We start from the raw sequence: 20,623 nt of genomic DNA, 5'->3' as shown, positions 1-20,623 counted from the left end.
TAATGTATTCCACCCGAAATTATTGAGAATATAATCCCTGCTCTTTTAATTGGTTATAAAGCCTTCTCCCACTATTCATGACCTACTGCACTTTAAGTTTTCAAAGCAGAAAAAAAGAGCATCTTCATCTCTTCTCAGTCACAAATGAGTATTCCTGTAAGTCAGTCTTACGGGCTCTCCCACAAAAGATGAAAGATAAGCCATTCTTATATATTCCTAATGCAACAAGCATGCTTATTTCAGACACACAGTAAAAGTAATTTTCAGGTAAGGTTAGCAGGTGCTGTAGAGCACAACAGGTGTGCAGAAATCACAGACTCAGACAGAACACTAATCCCACAACTGCCTTTTACTCCTCTCCTTTTTCTATCTTCCTTTTGGTTTGATGGAAATGCAGCTCTTGCAAAAGAGTAAAAATGGAACAGATGCTGCTTGACCTCACATTTTGCAGACGAAGAACAGGCAGAAAAGTAATTGCAAAACGTGTCTCTACATGCCATGGTTTTCCATAAGGCATGTGTCTAAACTAAGAAAAGATACATAGTCCTCTGCTGGTGATTTCTGCAGGATGATGCAGTAAAAGTAGTCCTGTACCCAAACTTCCACTACAATTAATTAACGCTACGGTGAACAACAGGTCAGTTTTGCTGATTCACATACAACTTCCACTTTCTAAGCCAATACCACCAGATCTTACTGCTTTGTCTTGATATGCCCTATTATCCATGCACATAATATTCATGTATATCAATGCAGCTTAGAAAAGCAGAACCAAGAGGCTCAGCCCAGCAGCACGATACATACATGATTACCTTGGCTGGAGCTGACAGGACGAGGCAGAGAGGGAGAGGAAGGACGAACAGTAAGAGAAGAACAGTTTGATTTGGAGCTGGCGGCAGTGAGCCTGGAGTCCTCACTGATCTAATAAAGAAAGTATGCAGTGATTAAAGAAAAAACTAAATACATAGGACACATTAGATCCTGAACTAAAATAAGTCTACACAAGCTTTCTCAGTTTTAGTAAAAGGCAAGATAGTGCCAGCTTTTTTTTTGCAGGGGTGGGTGGGGATCCTCCGAAGTTTCTACTTTCACTCTAAGTGAAATTCCACTAAGTATTCATTTACAGAAGTCATTCTGATCACTGACTAATCACTGTATGCACAAAACTAGCAGCAAGTTTCACAGCCACAAAAAAATGAAAACAGGATTTCTACACTGTAGGGACAGAACAGGTTCTGATAGTAAGTTTATTACCAAAGCAAGACTAACCAACTACACGGCACACAGATACACGTAAGAGAAGGCAAGGAGCATTCAGATTTCTGATTCTTTTCCACTGCTAAACACCCACAAGAAGAAAGTTTGTGAAAGTCATTTCAGTACTCCGCAACACAAGCGGTGAAGTCACACCTCTGCAGTACTTGTATAAGATGTAAAATATGGTTGTTAAGGTCAACTGCATATTCATTGTGTACACCATTAAGTCATTTTATCTTTTCCTCCCGTTTCCTCTCTCCCAAGCCAACATAAAAAGGGAGTCTGACAATTACTGAAATTACACTGAAAACTAATTAGGAAAAAGAAGCAACGTTAAAAGTTCGCACCACATTAAAGCACAAAGAAAGCATAAAAACTTTAATGCCAAGGAAAGTTTAATGAATTCCGCTTAGAATACTTGTGGAAGTATTTGTAAGCTTTTTTTTTTTTTGCACACAGCACATTCTACTCCTCTCACAGCACCAGACTCACCTTTTTATCAGAGTTGCTCAGCTTGTATTTCACCTCCTTTGCTTTTTGAATAGCTTTTAGCACTTCCACAGTGTCTAGTTCCTTTTCTGTGGTACCAATATTATCCAAACAGACCTAAAAAAAGAAAGTTAAAACATCTAAAAATATTGAAAACAGGCAGCTCTGCAACTTATTTTTATTAATGTAATAATAAAAAATTAGCTTAATGCAAACCATGTGCATCTTTGTAACCATTATCACATTAGACCTTGCTCTAACATGATACAAATTTAATGCAAACTCAAATGCTTGGGAAGCTTAACACCCTTCTAGCACAACTGTGTTTCAGTATTAACATACTGTTACCCCCTGAAGACACGGTAAACTTTAATTTAGATCCAGAAGCATAGTTGAATAATGTTAACATGGTTTCATTCTCTACAGACCTTCTCCAACGCAAACTAAAAACTCATCAGGTTTTTAGAACATTCACACTATTTTCCTCACCCAGGCTTTGAAAAAGATTTTTTCAAATGCGAGTTTCAAAGGAAGAAGTGCACTGTGGCTTACCTCTGAGGCCCTGTCCCCAAACTGAGCAAGTACTTTGGTCCGGTAATCAGGGATGATGCTCAATGGATTGCTGGATAAAACCACCTTTTCTAAGCATGGGAGGTTTCCTATATTTTTCACTTCATCAATCTGAAAGTTTTTGAATAAAAGGATGAATACAGATTGGCTAAATGAAAATAAGCATACAGACTGAGCATTTCTTGCATAAATTACATACATACAATGACAATACAATTATATACATCCACTTTTATTTATTTGCGGTTTCACCCACTAAAAGAAGTTGCCTGTGATCTGAAGCACAATTGAATTTGACCCTGAAAATCAAGTTACCTGTTCTATTTTGTTGTTGCTCAGATCCAAGTTGACTAATGAGTACAGTTTGTTAAGACCACACAGCCTTTCCAGCTGATTTCCTGCTAAATTCAGAGTTTTGATGTTTCCCAGTTTTGTGTGAACACCTTCTAGTGATGTAAGCTTGTTGTAGGATAAGTCCAGGTGAACAAGGTTGTAGAGATGCTACAAAAGCAGAGAAAATCCACATCATACACCAATTAATTAAAATTGAGCAATATCAAAGACATTGTATTATGGCTTGCTCATTTTTTTGTGCAACTGTGTTTTCATGCTGGACACTGCCTAGCATGAAAAACATGACATGAAATTATTCATTACATGGGTTCAAGTTTGTAGAAAGGGAACTTCCTCAACTGCATTTTTACAAACACACAGATAACAGCTGGCAGTGAATTAATTTAGTTAAGAACTAGCTGTTATATGTCGATATTGGCAAAGAAATTAAAATATCCAGAGCAAGTAAGAAATGCACTGTTAAAAGAGTACTTGCTGTTATGAAGGATAAGCTATTTGGGCTTCCATGAGGAAGATGAGCAACAAACTTCTGACGCAATAAAATCTGTGTTCTAAAAAAAAAAGTCACCTTCGAAAGCATCATTTACCTGTAAATTTTCTACCAGAGACACCCCATTGTGACTCAAATCCAGGAATTCAATCTTCGGAATTAATTTCTAGAAGAGGAGAAAAAAATGTATGCATTGAATGCATTTTAGCTTTTAAATCAGTCCATACTTCCTTCACTAACAGCTAATCAACGAGCAAAGCAAAGGTATCATCCAATGCACAGTCTCTCCTCTCAGCTTTTGGTATTAAAGCATTCCATATCACCTAGTGCAACAAGAGAGTTGAATCTTGCTCTTACTCTGAGGAGTAGGGTTAAGTTTTGATTTGAAACCTGGTTTCTCACTGAAGCTGCTCCCAGTTTAGCCCCATTAACTGTAGATTAAGATCATTAATAGATGTTTCCATCTTATCCAACAAGCATATCTATGTTACACAGAAACCTGGATAAAGACAATGGTACCAAAAACCAGAAGATCAATGATTTGTTTCTGTGTTTTGATTACACTATTTGATTATACTAGCCAAGCATTACAAGGTCACACAAACCTCTCAAAAATGCACTTTAACACAGAAAGCGTTTTATTTTTGGAAGACTCAAACCTTGAATTTGATGCTGAATTTTGACACCAATGTATTTTCATCTGCTATATTTTGACTGTAATCTCACCAATGATTTGCTTTGTAGTTTAGGCCTGGACTCAGACCTGAAGAACTCATAAATCTACACGACAAGAAAATCCTTAACAAGAAAACTGTGATCCAAGTCCATGATCTCTACAGACATAACTATTTCCTGCTTCACAAGAGTAGTTAAAGCAAAAAATTACATTAGTATTTGACACATGTCCTTGTGATGAATGTTAATTATTTTTTTTAATAACTGATTTACAAAATTTAATTCTAAGGTACTGGCAAAATACTCCAAATTTTGTTTCCATGCTCTTCATGCTGTTTTGATGTCAAGAAGGCTGCCAGCAAACCACAGGTTTTTCAATATGCAGGAAGTTTCAGCCTTGATAACACTCCAAAGTTGAGCCCAAGACATGTTTTGTTATTTTTTAAAAAAACCTTTGTAAGTGGCCTAAGGACTATGCAAACAGTAAAGCATATTTCAAAAAGTCCGTATTCATGGAAGTGTTGCTTACAGAGCACAGAATGACAAACTTTTCTCCTTTAGCAAGGAAAATACCAAAGTAGTAAAAGGAAAAAAAAATTCTCCTAAACATTAACTTGGGTAGCTAATCAACATAAAAAAAGTGCAGACTAAAATCTTTCAGAAAAAAAAGATATATAAAGCAAATACAAAATTCCTGCTGTGTAATGTGCTACAGAAGATCAATCATACTTTTTTCACAAATGAAAAAATATTTCTTACCACTGAATCATCAATTTGAGAGATGCTATTGTGACTCATATCCAAAGTTGTTAAAGTTCTCCATGTTGGGATAACTGCTGTCACTGGACAACTCGAAGTTGCACCCTCTGGCTCCCACTGGTCAAACTCAGAGGCCTCAGGCACTAGGATTTCCTATTTAAGACAAGCACACTAAAATATCATGCTCATGTCTTCAGTAAAAGCTAATAGTTTTGAAAACAATCCAAACAACGTTATGTAAGGGAGATCTTTAAGCTTTATGATCACCCAGATTTAAGTTGTATGTCTTAATGTGAGCTGAGTGGGTCAGAATTATTTTAGATCTATAGGGAGGGAGTTCCAACACTTGCAGCCAATCCAAATTGGAGAATGTGGTAGAACAACAGAGAGACTGTGAAAATTACCCTACTAGACATCCCTTGCCAAATCAAAGCCCAGAGAAAAGAATAAGACATACACATCCAGTTCTGGATGAATACCAGAAGCATACATTCCAATAAAAGCATCAGAAATGTCCCTGTGAAGGGACACATGTAAACACTTCTCCACTTAAAGCTAAGATTCTGAAAGCTTAGCAAACCCTTTCAGTTCCATGGTTCTAAAAGCAGAACCTACAACAGGCAGTACAGAAAAGGACATGGACTCCAAATGGATATTTCCACAATGTGCATGTTATTTTTGCACATGCTTTAAACACTCACCAGAAGTAGGAACTCACTCTTACCTTCATTGATGTTGCCGAAAATCGAATACTCATTGTGGCCAGAGTATGTTTTGATGAAGTCAGCCCTTTGATAAGCTTTCCCCCACAATGACTGATCTATTTAAAAAACATAATGTTACAAAGTTAGAAATGCTAGAACAGACAAATATGAGACACAGAAGCAGCAGCTAAAAGCTTCAATAGCAGATTCTCTACCAATGTGGAAAGCAGTTACACCATTCCCTTAAAATCTCCTGAGATTATCAGGTCAGAAATACCAACATTTGGTAAAGCCAAAGCAAGAAATTAGAGACATTACTATAGAAAAGTAAAATTCAAACATTTATTTGAACAAAGCTTCTTCTCCATTGACTTTCTGCCTCATGTATTCTTCAAGTAGTTTAATAGGGCACAGTATTTTACTGCTACCAAAAAGAGAGGTATCTCAAACTATGACTACCTGCAGACATGTTTATTTAGGTATCACGTGTGAATAATAATAAGAAAAAATACATGCCTAGGAAGTGAAGATACTAATCTAATCATTTAACATGCTAGTGAGCTAATTACACAGATTAAGTTTAAGATTACAAAGTCTTTTTTCTGTAGCTCGACTTGGAACAAAGCCATCAAAGGTCTGCTGCAGCCTCTGTCCATCAACCAGGTCCTCCTCTGTAGAGGGTCGCACACATTGTGCAACCACTACAACTGGATCATTTGCTGGCATACTAGGGAAACCACACTAAATAGAGAGCGAGCTCCTGCCACCCTTGAAAAAATTCTTTCCAAATTACCACTGTTAATTTTTGGACAGTGTTCACTACTGGGTGGAAAGGTCAATCTGGTGCCAGTCAATCCAAAACTTTTCATGAACAATTACTAAAGTCTTCAAGACCAAAAACCTTTTATTTTCTCCCCACATTAAGCAAAGCTACACCTGAAACTATCCATGCTCACAGGAAAGAGGAAAATTGATACTGTTCTGCAATATCCTCTCTGCAGTATGTTAGACTCTCTTCTACTATTCAGACTGCTGTAGTTTCTTTCCGACAATAAAATGTCAATAAATCACTGACTTCAGGAATCCACTTCAGTTCTTAACCAACTCAGTCTCTCATATCAATGAGACAACAGCATTCATGTACTAGAAAAGGTACTACACCCATCAACAGTAGACGCAATTGGATATTCTCTCTCTGGAAAGATCTGAAGTGGTTTGAAAAGTATTTTGCAAAATACTCATTGAACAACGTCTTCTAGAAACCCTGTCATTTATACTGAAAGCAGATCAACGAAAAAATTCTGCAAAACATCAAGCAACAACCACTATATCCAAAAGTGTACTTTCGCAAGCAAATTTAACGTCAGGACATTATCACAAATATTTGGCGCTTTACAAATGAAAAGTACTTTGTAATAGGAGATACCATTTTAACTCATTTGTTAGATCTTCACGGCATGCTTGTATATGCTGGAAACCACTTTATTGTAAAGACACACAGAGCACCAAATCAAAGCATACAATCACCTATACTGAGAGCAGACCTGGCATTTGCAGAGCCTCTATAAAATTATGAGCACTCAGTCATACCTCTATTTGATGAAGCGATTTGAAAATTGACAGATCAAAGGGCAAGAGATGCTCCTGAATGTTACTGGTTCCAAAAGGTCCCCCTGTTCCAGTGACCTAGCAATCAACATTTACGAACAGAGTTAGTGCACATAATCCAACTTGTCCGCATTTTTGATAGTCTTATGCAGGCAACAGCACAAATACAGTAGTGCCGTTTGGCTGTCTTGGAAAGACAGCCAAAGTTTCAACCAATTTTTCAAGTATGGAATGATTCATGAAACTTGCAGATTAACTCTTCAGCAAAAAAAGTTAGTTGGTCCAGCTAAGTGCACTGAACTTGAACTGCCACCTTGTGCTTGTGTTTTGTAGCACACGAGGCATGCAAAACAGATACCATAGGCAAGACTGACCAAGGCTTCATTCTCAGCTGAACAAGCAGAGCTGCATTCACTAAAAACAACTTCCTTGAAACATCTGGATCCTCCAAGATAGAACTGTCTTCAATTCCACAACAGGGGATGAAGTTCAAGGCATTGACAATACAGGTTTGAAGGAAACATTAGACATTGGTATACATCTAATAAAACTGCATCTAATGTTTCCATGTGGTCATTGGATTCTGGAGTCAGAGCATGTCAGCAGCATAAAAGAGTTTTTTTCATTTATGTTTGCTGTGAATATAGTTTTGGGAGAAATCTTTAAGGTTTTTGTCTGGTCCTACCCTTCAACTCAAATTGTTCTATGATTCTAAATGTATCTTCCAAGCTCTGAAGGTGCCCACTCACAAGCATTCAAAAGGGCCAGAAATTCTGAAGATGGGCATTTTTCTAAACAACATGCTCTTCTCCAGACAGAGAATCCTCTGTTCAGAGGATTCTATACACACACAGGATGGCAAAGGCAACTGAAGATCCACAGGAATACCAGTACAGCTGTGGTTTTGCTTTTGCAACTACCTAAGTCCTCCAGTGACACTTCCCCTGATCCACTCCCCTTTGTTTCACCATACCACACAAAGGAAGCTGCTCTTCATGTAATAACAGGGCTAAAAAGTTTTTGAGCTGTAGCAAGCAGTGTTAAAAAAATTACTCAGGAAAAAGTCCAATTCACTTATTTGGTAGGAAAAAAACAAATTATCTGTTCTGAGACTATTTTACATTTATTCTGAAATGGTATTTTAGCTAGAAATTCAGTGCCATCTCATCTATGAAACTGAGGGTTTTGTTGGGTTGTTTTTTAAAGCTTTCAGATACAGTCAAAGGTGAGAAAGGGGACAGTATTTATATACACATGTGCTTGTATGCATATATATATATATACATATACATTGGCTTACCCAGAGTGTTTGTAAAGAATGCAGGGTTGAAGAGAACAATATTATTTATTTATCAAATATTCATAATATTTAGGTCAGTGCCACTCCTACTAGCACCCACTACGATTCTGTGATTGCATCTCTACAGAGAGCACTACTGAAGAGACCACATTGGAGAATCAACATCTTCGTTAGACAACAATGTGTATTGAAGGCTGACAATAAACAGAGATATTTAATATTGACTTCTAAATGCTTGCAGGTGTTTACTATGAATAAAGTTCTTGTGTATTCAAACTAGACTCCAAGAGCATGCTAAGAATCATGTCATAGAAGCAACATCTCCAGTATGTGTGCAAGCATAGCTCACCTTTAAATACTTGAGTCTACAAGTGAAGTCTAGAATATGACCTAGATCTGTTTTGGCATCTCCATTAGCACATGTAGGCTTCCCCTGTAGCAACTGTTGAGTGACAGCATATAACTGCAAGGGTCTGATGGTGAAGACTTCCCCAGCCATTAATAACTGCTCTCCTGGAAAACAGAGTATGATGTTATCAAACACAATGCTGCAATGGTTACAAAAGAATAAATGGTACATGGGAGATCTAATGATAGATATTAAGTCTTTGTCATTTATACTCTAAGCTCATGATTAAGGTACCAAAACAATGTCCTTTTTTGCCACTTTAAAGTAGAATGGCTGAATTAAGATTTTTTTTAACACCAAAATAATTTAGGTATTCAAATATTGCTCCTAGTGCAACTAATAGCAAGTTTCCCTCAATCTTAACAGGACTGGAATCAAAGTTCATTTATATAAGGTAAGAGATACTAAACTTTTTCCGAGATAAATCCTTGAGTTCTATAGCAGTTAGGACTTACTCTATTCAGAATAAGCAGTGCCTGCCACCCAAAAAACCCAGACATCTTTTGCTCCTCTGTCTAAATGCAAAATTGTAGGAAATATATTTTCTTGGAGAGTATAAGGGACTTTCACCACACTAATACCAATGCAAACTCCCAGAACAGGAAATGCATTATTTGATAATATTTTTACAATCCTATTTCATTCTAGCAAGAGTAGGAAACAGCATCCAAAAGCCCCTCTGAAAGCACTACGGCAGTCAGAACGTGCACACATGGAACTAATACCTTTCTTCTCCTCCTTTTAGGGACATCAGTTTGACTTCAGGGACAAGAGAGCATCAGCTTTCACAATAAGCTGAGTTCTCAGACACGCTCTGAGGAGTAAAATTCCCTTTGGCTTCAGTGGGAGCAAGTCCAAGCGTCCAGCTACATGTTACTGGATGGCTACACTATATACAGCAGTCAGACATCAATGATTTTGGTATCAGTGGGACTGCAGGTACTACAAAGTCAGGAAAGATTTCTTCAGGAGCTTCCTTAAAGTGTTCCAAAATTTGCTGCATGGACCCTCTGAAATGGCTTGACCTAAAGTTAATTTTGTGCCAGAACAATCTGAAATGGCACGCTGAAACAAGCTTCACCTATCACCTTAGCCAACTGGAATTACACAGTAGCATCTATCATGTCCTTCAAAACAAAATTAGCATGGGTTAATCATTTCACATGCCTCCTACTGTTAATGGACCAGTTAGAGCTGTTGCAGTTACAGTAAGTGCATGTCACTGTCATCTTCCAGCCTCAGCAAAGGCCATCCTTTAATTAACTGACCAGGTCTCATGTTTCCTGAATTCTGGAAGAACAATATTTATTTAGATACGTAAAGTGCCCTCTCACATTTAACACACACTATATCAGGACTCATTGATATAAACCAAACTTCCTTACAGGTTACACTAAAACATACCAAGACAGAAAGCTTAACAAAAGCTTCTGATCACCAGTTATCACATCCTATCCTTTAAGAACACAGACTTGTAGGTCCTCTTCAAAACCTAAATTCATCAATTTCTCTGTTTTGTTTCTAAATGTAGTGGCACTACTGTTACAGCTCCTCCCAAAATGCAGCTTGAATGAAAGTACAAGCAGCAAGAAAAACGTGAAGAAAAAGTCTCAGTCTGATATGAAATATTCAGATTTCTCATTTCCTGAAGATTAAATATCACAGGTACATTAATGCATGCACATAGAGGAAACCATTCCCAGTTAAAATCTTGTAAGTTCTTTACCTTTGTGGAAGAGCTCTTCAGCCAACGCAGCAGTGATCCCATTGATCTCCTGTAAAGAATAAGCCATTGTAATCAAGTGTTATTTACATACTTACAGATACAATTTTTCAACATGTACTTTTGCTGAAGTCTCCCTTTTTTGCTACGGTACAGGACTTCTTTAAACAGAAATCAACTGTGATCATGTCTTATGGATTTCTTTGTAACTTAAAAATACTTCATAAAAATGACCTGAAATTATTTAATTTCATACAGTTTTCATTTCCAAGATAGCAGATACTGAACTACATTTAAATAATCACATCCTGCATACATTAGAAAAGGGCAACAGCAACTAGAGCAACTATGACTAGCCATCATTAGTCCAACTTCAAAGAAAGCTCAGTTCTGAAGAAACTATTACAAGGATAGTGTTCTTTAAATATTAACATTAAGACTAACCTAATGCATCATGCACTCAACATTTCCTCAGAGTATCACTAATACACAGAAAACTTTAGATTAACAGGTCTACAGGGAATCATAGAATCTTCATGGTTGGAAAGGACCTTTGAAATCAAGTCCAACCATACACACACAAAAACCCCCCTACAATCTCTGCCACTAGAGCATGCCCTGAAGTGCCACATCTAGACGTTTCTTAAATACCTCCAGGGATGGTGACTCAACCACCTCCCTGGGCAGGCTGTTCCAGTGCCTGACTACTCTTTCAGTAAAGTAATTCTTCCTAATATCTAACCTAAACCTCTCCTGCCGCAACTTCAGACCATTTCCTCTGGTCCTGTCATTATTCACCTGGGAGAAGAGGCCAACACCCACCTCTCTACAACCTCCTTTCAGGTAGCTGTAGAGGGCAATGAGGTCTCCCCTCAGCCTCCTCTTCTCCAAACTAAACACGTCCAGAAAGAGAGATACATAAAAAGTAATTACTCTTCTGGACTTCAACTCTATTCTGCTTGCTGCAGAGTAATTCAAAAGCCCCCTTTTTCCATCTTCCATCTTCTCTATCCTCCTGGGCCTATCCAGGTGCTCAACTCCATTCCAGGCACTGACAGCTCCAGGAGGAACGGAAAAGGCTGAAAACTCAATGCAGGGATTTGTTCTTTCTAAATCTGAAGGTGCACAAAGATCAGTACAAGTATTTCCCATCTGGGCATACTTCTTTCCACAAAAAGTAAATGCTCTGTGGAAGTCCTGAAGTAGTTCTAAGCATTTCCATCAGTTCTCTCTCAAAGGCCCACAAAAAGAAACAATAAAACTATTTGTGATAGTGAAGCTTTCCCTAGACACACACATCTCATTTTAAGGTAGCTGCAAAGGATAAACAGGTACTATAGATCATCACAAAATGAGTATTTGATGAGTCTACTTCACTGACAAATCCCTCGTGATTCATAACAAGGGAATAAATCCACAGGACATCTGCAGCAGACAGTTCAGCTCATTTGATGAGGCAAGCATTTCAGAAAAGCACATTCCTAGTATAACTGAAACCCCACTCACTGAGGATGAACAAAGCCTCCACACCACAGTTTTGAGAACAACATGCTAGAAGCTGCATTACAAACAAAATTCAACAATTCCGACTCATATGAATAAGCCAATTACACTCATTTGGCATGCACAGACATAATGAAAACTATACTCTGTATCCCTTTCATCATCTGGGACACAGAGCAGGAATTTTTTTCTACATTTATAATTGAAACAAGATTATGACTTGAACTGTTCAGTGACTAGCAGGCAAAAAAAAGCAACTCTATTCCTCTGTCTACAAGAGACCTCTGTCTTAGCTCTAACTACTTATATGCATCAAACCCACAAAAGTCCATTGTCTGCAGGTGTCTCTGAACAGCAGTCTGTGGGTACTCAATTCTTTTCTTGCAAAAGCTTCTATCTGTAAGTTAACAAACCAAATCTTCTTAGATGGCAAAGTATAAGACAGTGCAACAAAATAAGTAACAATAATGTTCTACACTGCTGTCACATGCAACTGCTTCTTTTTGCTAAACCGTACCTGGCTTTTCCCTGTGACATGTAAAGGCTCCAAAGTGGTTGTAATGTATTTACTGTAGATATTTCTACTCCATTTAGTTTCATTAGCCTGGCAAATAAAATTAAATAATCCCTACTGGAAATAAGCTACAAATAAGAATAGCCAAAAATTGCAGCCTTCCTATATAAACTAATGAGGCAATATCGGGGCTTATAATGGCTCAAGCATGCACACAGGCTGTCTGGTAACAAAGATATTCTAAAAGATCAAAGTTCAGCAGGAAGGTTATTTTCCAGTAGAATCGTTGTAGTAAATATTTAGCTTTTCTGCTGAACAACTAACTTTTTTTCATAAATATTCAAAAGTACTCCAAAGTTCCAAGCAAAAACATTTGAGTTTATACCTCAAGCCAGACTCATCCTAAAGCAAAGAAATGCACATTAAGCAACAACTTTGCTCTTAATACACAAGCACAGTATAGAAACAGGGAAGCATTTGTATCTAAATAATGCCAGTTCTTTGGAGAAGTAAAAAAGGATGAACATTACAGCAACAGGAAAAAAACCCAGTCTAACTGAAAAACAGGAGCAGGACTAGGAAGAATTTCTGCCTGCATAAAACCTTCGTTGAAGTTACAGCATTGAAACGTTAATGAAACAGACATCATTTAAGAGACTGAGTAGGCAGAGAACAGAAAAATTCTGCAACTTCCTGGTAATCAGGAAGTTTGCTCCATCTGAACAGAACTGTTCCTACATCACCACACATATTTTTAATACATTTAAGACCTCTAATTAATTTTAGAGGGCTTGATCACAACAGACTGGTGCTTCTCATTGAAATCTGCAGGGCAACAGCAACACTATGAAGTAAACCTACTGTTTATCTAAGTCAAACTCTAAAGTCTTAGCAGAATAATTATGTTCATGTAACATAACTAGAACAGGTTTTTCTGTGTTGCTAAAGCTTAATTAACACATCTAATGGACCATTTGTGACTCATTTCTGAAGCCTTCATATGAAATCATGGAGGGCCATCTCAGCACATCCCTCCCCAAAGCAATTACTGCTCCTCCTTTCCATTGAGTTCTCCAGTGCATTTTCCTCTCTATGAAGTTCATTCTCCCACTTACATGATGCCATACTGAAAAAAAAAGTCTAATTATACACAAGAGATGAACGAACAAATTGCAATCTGAACAGGAAAGCAAGTCATTGCTTCTTACTTCAAGCATCCTTTACCATAATGTTTTGTCTGCTGACTGGAGCTATTTCTCCAGAGGCCACTTCATCAGTGTGCTTCTCCTGGAGAAGCACCATTTTTCTTCATTTGGGCTACTGGAAACTGTTTCAGTGTGAACCACAGCTCTACGCATTAACCACTAAGTAGGGGTGCGTGTGGATCAATTATGCAATGTTCCTTCGGAGAGCCAGCACTATTGACTTCAGCCTAACAACCAATTCAGCTTCAGATTTATTCACAGCTTCCAACTATCCGGCCAGCATTTATTTTCTCCTCTCCTCCCTACCCACACTCCTTGCCAGCACAGTATCTACTACAATAGAAAGTGGTGTCAAAAATCTTAAAGATGTTTTGTTTATTACTTTGTGCAAAACGCTGAAAAAAGAGCAGTTTCAGCTATTTTGTGAAGATTCCATACAATTCTCTTCAAGTCAGACAACTAGGGAAAGACACTTAGGCCTCCATTTTATATGCTAAAAACAACTTACATATAAATGAAAGTGTAGGAAGTGTGACAAAACTTTTGGAGCTGTAATGGGGAACTTGACTAGCAGGGTTTGCAGGTAGACCTCTAATTCCTTCTGTCTTTTCTCCACCAGGCTTTTGGAATTTTTTCCAATAATCTTCTTGGGAGGTAACAGATTTTTATCTATTTTCTTTTCTGAAACAAGCTGAAAGACAAAAACCAGTTACTATCCAACTCACCATCTGAACTTCCACAAAAGATGCAACAGAACACATTAAGAGCACATTGCCTGATCTTGGTGAGGTCCAAAAATAAAATTACTTCCATAAATTTAGCTATTGACTTCAAAGTCTTAGGTATTTTCAGAAAGAATATTTTATCATAAGATGATGAGAAGTTCAATAATAGTGTTTTTTGAGAGAACTGCTCACAGTATGACATGGCAGAATGTAACTAAGGTAATAAAACCACAGAATAACTGGTGCGTTTCTGAGGAAGAAAACAGCACACTCTTGAATATAGTGGATTTTCCATCATTTTCACTTGTCATTTTTAATCAGCACTGGTTATTAACTACCCCATGCTAATGTCTAAGGACAGTTTTATCATCCACCCCTCCCAAAAGAGAGTCTTTGCTCCAATCCAGCTTTTGGTTACCACATCAGCTGATCATAAACATCTCTTGGCAAAATGTCTAATGACTGCAGCCTGAAATCCACTCTGTCCAAGGCTAGAGTTGTCCAGGCCAACGTCCCTCAGTTTAAGAGGGGAGTGTAACAGTGGCAAGTAGTATTGTTCATACAAAAAGGATTTAGTCTGCAGCTCAGATGGCATCTGGCAGATATTCTTGCTCTTTACTGAGTGTAGAATTCACATCACATACAACAGAACTACGCAAACTGTACAATATTTTGCAAGAGACAGAGGCCACAGTTTTAACATCCTTACCTTTTCATGCAAGTCATGGAAATCACTGTAACGATGTTTGACTGTCCACTGATAATTGCCAACACTGACCTGAATAACGTATACCTGAAAGAAAGAAATTAAAGTAAGGGAACTGCAAAGCATTCGTCTCAAAGAGAAGCTGACTGTGAGATGTGCTGGTTAATGTAGCACTATAAGGTGATTCTACATTCTTAAAGAATCATAGTTAACTAAAAGCTAATCTAAACTCTAAAGTGGCTTTGCTGATGTAGGACGCCTAATCTCATTCACAAGGCTGCTCTACACACAAAAACATGCAGATGCTTCTTAACGTAAAGCAACGGCTTTTAATTTTGCAACCCAAAGGTTAATAACCAAGATCTCTAAAGCTACTTCTTTTTCTGAAGACTTCTGCTAGCTAAGTTGGCATTCACAGCTATCCACAACAAGCCTGAGACAGCAGCACCCCTTCTTCAGTCTACCAAATTCCACAACAGGCAAAGGAACTTGACAACCATCCTGCTGTCACTTCTCAGTTAAGCAGAAATCTGGAGCTTAACCCTTCAGAAATCTAGACAAATCCTTTGCTTGACTGGATGTTAGCTGTTTTATTCCTTTTAGGGTAAAGCACACAAGATAACTTCCCAAGTGTTACAACTGTGACCAAAGAATCACTGAAATTATCTAAAGCAACTTTTTTTTTTTTTTTTTTTTTTTACACAAAACTAAGTATTTTTAACCACCCATGTACCAAACAATTCCAAGATTTTCATTGTAGGCGACTTTCTAGATTGAACAGTACTGGTTCTCCAGGAAACTCACAATCTACCTTTGGATATGGCAGAAACAAGCCATCCCAAAGAAAATTTAAAAGTACAAAATAAAACACAAAGTAGGAAACAAACAAGACTCAGCAAAACCAGATCTACAGCTACTTGAAAATAACAAATTAAATAAACTGTGTTATCCAATACAACCATATTCCTTGGGGAAAAAAACACTTCGTAATCAAATCTTGGAAGCATTTAATAGAGTTGAGAACTTGCTTACTACCAAAGATCACAGACCTGACTCACAGCTGCTATAAGACTGATGCACATCTAGTTGCTACTTGAAAGAAAAAGCATCAAGTTTCAATTTGTTACGGAAAAGGCCAGTTTTCGCTTACTGTTAGTACAGACCAGCACAATAACAAACCCTAAATAGAATACCACTTGCATTTTAAAAGATGGACTATATCTCATACCAATTATATTTCTGTAAGCATCTGACACTGGCTTGCTGAACAAAACCCAAGTCCTACAGAGAACTGAATCAAGATGTCTGACTAGTGCATACAGCAAGTGACACGTCAGTGTTCGGATAAGCACTGAAAACAGATGAATGCCTACACAGAATTACACTCTCAATTAAGGCCTGCATCTGCTTTCCCATCATGTTGTGTTGGGAAATGGCAGATCAGGATTATTCACTGTGCCAGTGACAAATCAGAACAGGAATAACCTGAGCATTCAAAAGTACCTCATAAGCCTGAGGAATGCAAGGAGAGACTCAAAAGAAACCAGAAGATTAAAGTCAGAACTAAAGTACTACATTTAGAAATCATAATAAAAAGACTAGTTCTTTTTAAAAGCTGACTGCACTAAATTATGGCAGAGCCAGCAGCATAGCTATATGCAACGCACATTGAGTACGCAATGCATAAAAGCTCAGATTAGATCTGAAAACTCAGTAAACGTCACAGTTCCCAACTGAGAGCTCGTGAGACAAGGAACAAATGTCCCTCATCTCTGTATACAATACAGTCAGAGTAAATACATAATAAAGGTTTCATATCTTTTTGCTGAAATGGCAAGCACTGACCACTTCTAGAAACACAGCAGTAAGCCAAACAGATAGTCTGGTCAGGAAAATACCCGTTTAAGCAAGTGTTTCATGCACTGATACAATTCCTCAAATGAAGTCTTTAAAAAGCCATAGTAATCCCCACATAAAGCACAGCCAGAGCTGGCAGTACACATTCACCCTTCAAACAGCATCAGTACGCAGAATGACAGCAGCTGATTTCACATCAGTCCACATGCTGCTGTTATCTTGAAGAGTAAATACAAATGCAATATGCTTCTGGTGCTTCAAAGACTTGTTTCAATACAGAAATCAATCATTTTAAAGCAAAAAAAAAAGTTAAGTTTCTGAAGAAGTCAGATACATAAATTGATCTTCAACTAATGACAAGGCTGACAGTTTAAATTAAGATTCTTCAAGGACTGCCTACCCGTCAAGCCAACTGCTAGAAGGCATACATGGAGAGATGATGAAATTCTATCATGCCACACTGTCTCCCAGACATAAATATACCATGTGAAATCTCCACCCATAGTTATGCCATATGCATTTCTACTGAGCTAAAATGCAAAAGCGTTAACATTCACAGACTTTCCTCCACCCCATATCTCTAACGAACTCTTATGTATAACAAATTTTGTACACCTTTATATAAATCCGTTGTTTTGGCCAAGTTCTTCATAAAGTGTCTAGCATATCTGTAGTGCTGTATATTTTCAAGATTTTTCTAACCAGGGACTTCAAACTCTTTGTAGTTAAGTATTCACACCACCAACCAGCATGCCTTTGTCTCCCTAAATATTTAAAGGTGAAATATTTACTAAAACTTTTTTAAGATGTATAATTTTTAAACCAGCTGTTAAATGAACAGCAGTGATTCCAGCCTGCCTTTTGTTTACTTCCTGTACACATTAGAAAAACTTGCCCATCTCACTTTATATGGAAAACTTGCATTTCTACAGTTTCCCTCATCCAACTTCATATGTCAGTACTGTCAAGCAAAAGGGCAGAGCTGCCCACAAAAGCCTGGGACACAGGTGTGACTTCAGCCAGTAGGTCCCAAATTCCAGTGCAGTGATGCAACCACATCTCCTCCTCCCTGCCTCCTGAAGTAGTTAGTTTACACCCATTCAAGGAAGCCACAGTATTTTCCTTAAATAACAAAGCTAGTATTTATATTAAAAACAGCTGCAAAAGACAGGAAAAGCAGGAAGGCAATTTTGGGCCAAACAAATACATAGCAGGAAACAAATGAAGCACTGGCAGCCTTGAGGCATTCTAGCAATCAGCCAGTCTTCAGTCAGCGTCTAGCTGGACCAGCACATGCAGGAGAAATACCTAGTAAGAGCACTCATACTTTTCTAACCCAACAGAAAAAAAACATCAACAAGTGCAGTATTTTTTCCTGCTGGATTTATCCATACCTTGCCTTCCACCCTAGCAACTCCAACAAGAATCACATTTTTAAAACTACCTTCAAATTTACACAGAAACATGAGCCTCCCCAACACATTTTACAGGATTTAATCTCACAACTGCCAAATGGATGTCATTAAAATAAGTCTCCTTCTATTGAGATTATGAGCTCTGAAATACAGAGTACAATAGGAAGCACAGATGCCAAAAGAAAAATAACTTTCAAAAAAAAGGATGTAATTAGGACCACTGCCACCTTGACTACTACATGTTAACAGATAAAGATGCACCCTGCTACTGGTATATTTCCTTTCTCACCTTTACCAGATTTGACTGACTTCTACACCATCTAATTTCTTCACTTTCTTCTGCTCTGGTACAGGTCTTTATCAAGTCCTTAAGTGCTGCTTATCTGTTTTTGAACGCTAAACAAAAATTATAATTTTTGTGAAACATTTAACCTTGTGAATAATTTTGTAAAATTTCTGTTTCCATTTAAAGATAAATTCCTGTATTTCTAGAGGCTTGGGTCTATCTCATACAAACTGTCTGCAGGCTTGGAGTCCTGCTAACAGTTTTAAGAGGTTTACACACAGGTAAGCTTAATGCCACAACCCCTTCAAAAATGCAGCAAGAGAATCAAAGTAGGACCAAAATACTAGTAAATCTTGCCTTTAAAACACTCTACTTTTAAAGCTCCCAAGAAAAATGGCATTAAAATGGCATTGTATTTCCAGAGCCATAATAATTAAAAAAGAAATGTGGCCCTGAAAAAATAAGCCTCCTTGGGTTTAGCTGCAGCAGCTTAAAATGTTATCCCTAACTATCAGCTGATCTGCTGAACACTACCTGCAAAGATACATGCCTGAACTACAGCTCAATCTAGCACATTAATGGCATTATCAAAGGTTGGCTGTACCACAATACTAGTTTGCAGGCTGAAGCCACAAAGTAGCTAACATTTCACCTCCTGTGCCCATAACCTCCACTGGAATAAGGGGGCAGATAACATTTTGACATCATCTCAACTAAATTCACTTGAATTTCTGATTCACTGGTATTGCAAAATACTAATGGAAATCCTCAACAACAACATGAGCTCTGCTAAGTCTTGGTTCACACCTCAAATGGAAGTTTCCAGTCACCATGCCGCAAGCCTCGCCATGCCTCTTGGGCTCATCGGGGACTGCGAAAGCAACCTTACTTGGGGGATGAACCACATCCTAACTCACAAGGCAGTAACATCTCAACAGCAGCAGTATCACTTCTGTGACTGCACATTACGTAACTAACAAGACAGAAAGAGCTGAAACAATTTTCAAGAATTTATTTTAAGCTTCAAACCAATTCCCTCACTGAACACTCATGACATTTTTGCCTGTAAATATGGCTACTCACCACCTGACAGTCATTCCCACACAATGATGTTTCAAGGGTTGTCAATCAGAAAGGAGTTAGGCCCTTCATGTACTACAGCTGTGTAAATGCTCTGTCCTATTAAAAACTCAGAAATCACTCTCCTGTTGCTCTGTTTTCTTCATGTACCTTTTCAGAGGCAGTAACCTGAAGTATTACTTGTAACTATTACACAACTTTACAAATACTGCCTTTCTAGATCATTGCTCCCTTTTCTCTTTTAGGTTCCTACAACAGGAAGAAACCTGATGTCACTATAGACATTCTATATAAAAAAAAGATCATTCAAACTGCACTAAAAGAAGGTAAGAGCAGAAAACATTTTTTAGTTATATAACCAAAGGGTGGTGTGCTCAAGATGCTTTCTGTCTGTAATTATGCTGACGTTTGTTTTATGATGAGCTTCTTCCTGAAAAACAGACCAATTAACTCTTGGTAGAATACAACCAGTTAAAAAACAAGTTATACATCAAAAATTTAATTCCTTCTCCAAATAAAAACACTGCTGACAATCTTTCCTTTTTTTTTATTTTTGTGGGGTAAGAGAAAAAACTGTCTATCCTAAATCATCTGATTTACTCTGAAAATAAGGTTAGCTTTTCAAGAGGGACTTTTACGGTATTGTTCACCTGAAGAAAATATTTCTTACTATATTTAGCCCAAATTTAAAAGCTATGTTGACTCGATAACACTTTTTCATAACCATATGTACATATACACGCATATGTATAGGTATATATGGGCGAGAACGTGACATTTGAAAATAGCCTCCACTAAAACCCCGGCTCTCCCTACAAGGAGCCCCGGGGCCGGGCCCCCCCGGCCAGAGACCCGCAGCCCCGCTCCTCCGGGGCCGATTGCCCACAACACACATTCCCCCACGGCGGCAGAAACCGCTGGGAAACCTCTGCCAAATTATTCTCGCCTTAGCTTTACCGTGGGTGCAAAACCGGGCCCAGAACCGCTGCCGGGC

General features: G+C 38.0%; 1 protein-coding gene across 5 annotated transcripts in view; it reads right to left on the bottom strand.

Annotated features, from left to right (window-relative positions):
* Window positions 1–20,623, bottom strand: part of NISCH (nischarin) — a 32,715-nt gene that overhangs the window by 11,659 nt on the left and 433 nt on the right. For 4 of the 5 annotated variants that reach the window (XM_054216169.1, XM_054216171.1, XM_054216170.1 and 1 more), the window contains exons 2-13: window positions 14,995–15,078; window positions 14,069–14,251; window positions 10,342–10,390; window positions 8,556–8,719; window positions 6,889–6,984; window positions 5,319–5,414; window positions 4,595–4,747; window positions 3,258–3,326; window positions 2,632–2,817; window positions 2,299–2,427; window positions 1,750–1,863; window positions 813–921 (exon numbers count right to left, since the gene is read on the bottom strand). In XM_054216169.1, the coding sequence (XP_054072144.1) occupies window positions 813–921; window positions 1,750–1,863; window positions 2,299–2,427; window positions 2,632–2,817; window positions 3,258–3,326; window positions 4,595–4,747; window positions 5,319–5,414; window positions 6,889–6,984; window positions 8,556–8,719; window positions 10,342–10,390; window positions 14,069–14,251; window positions 14,995–15,078 (1,432 nt within the window). Of the gene's footprint in view, window positions 1–804; window positions 922–1,749; window positions 1,864–2,298; window positions 2,428–2,631; window positions 2,818–3,257; window positions 3,327–4,594; window positions 4,748–5,318; window positions 5,415–6,888; window positions 6,985–8,555; window positions 8,720–10,341; window positions 10,391–14,068; window positions 14,252–14,994; window positions 15,079–20,623 lie in introns of all 5 variants that reach the window. The other variant, XM_054216173.1, reaches the window with a different exon arrangement.

Source organism: Rissa tridactyla, chromosome 10, assembly GCF_028500815.1.
Source record: "Rissa tridactyla isolate bRisTri1 chromosome 10, bRisTri1.patW.cur.20221130, whole genome shotgun sequence".
Classification (NCBI taxonomy): Eukaryota; Metazoa; Chordata; class Aves; order Charadriiformes; family Laridae; genus Rissa; species Rissa tridactyla.
Note: the sequence above shows the minus strand (reverse complement) of the source record. Positions and strands in the feature narration are given on the sequence as shown.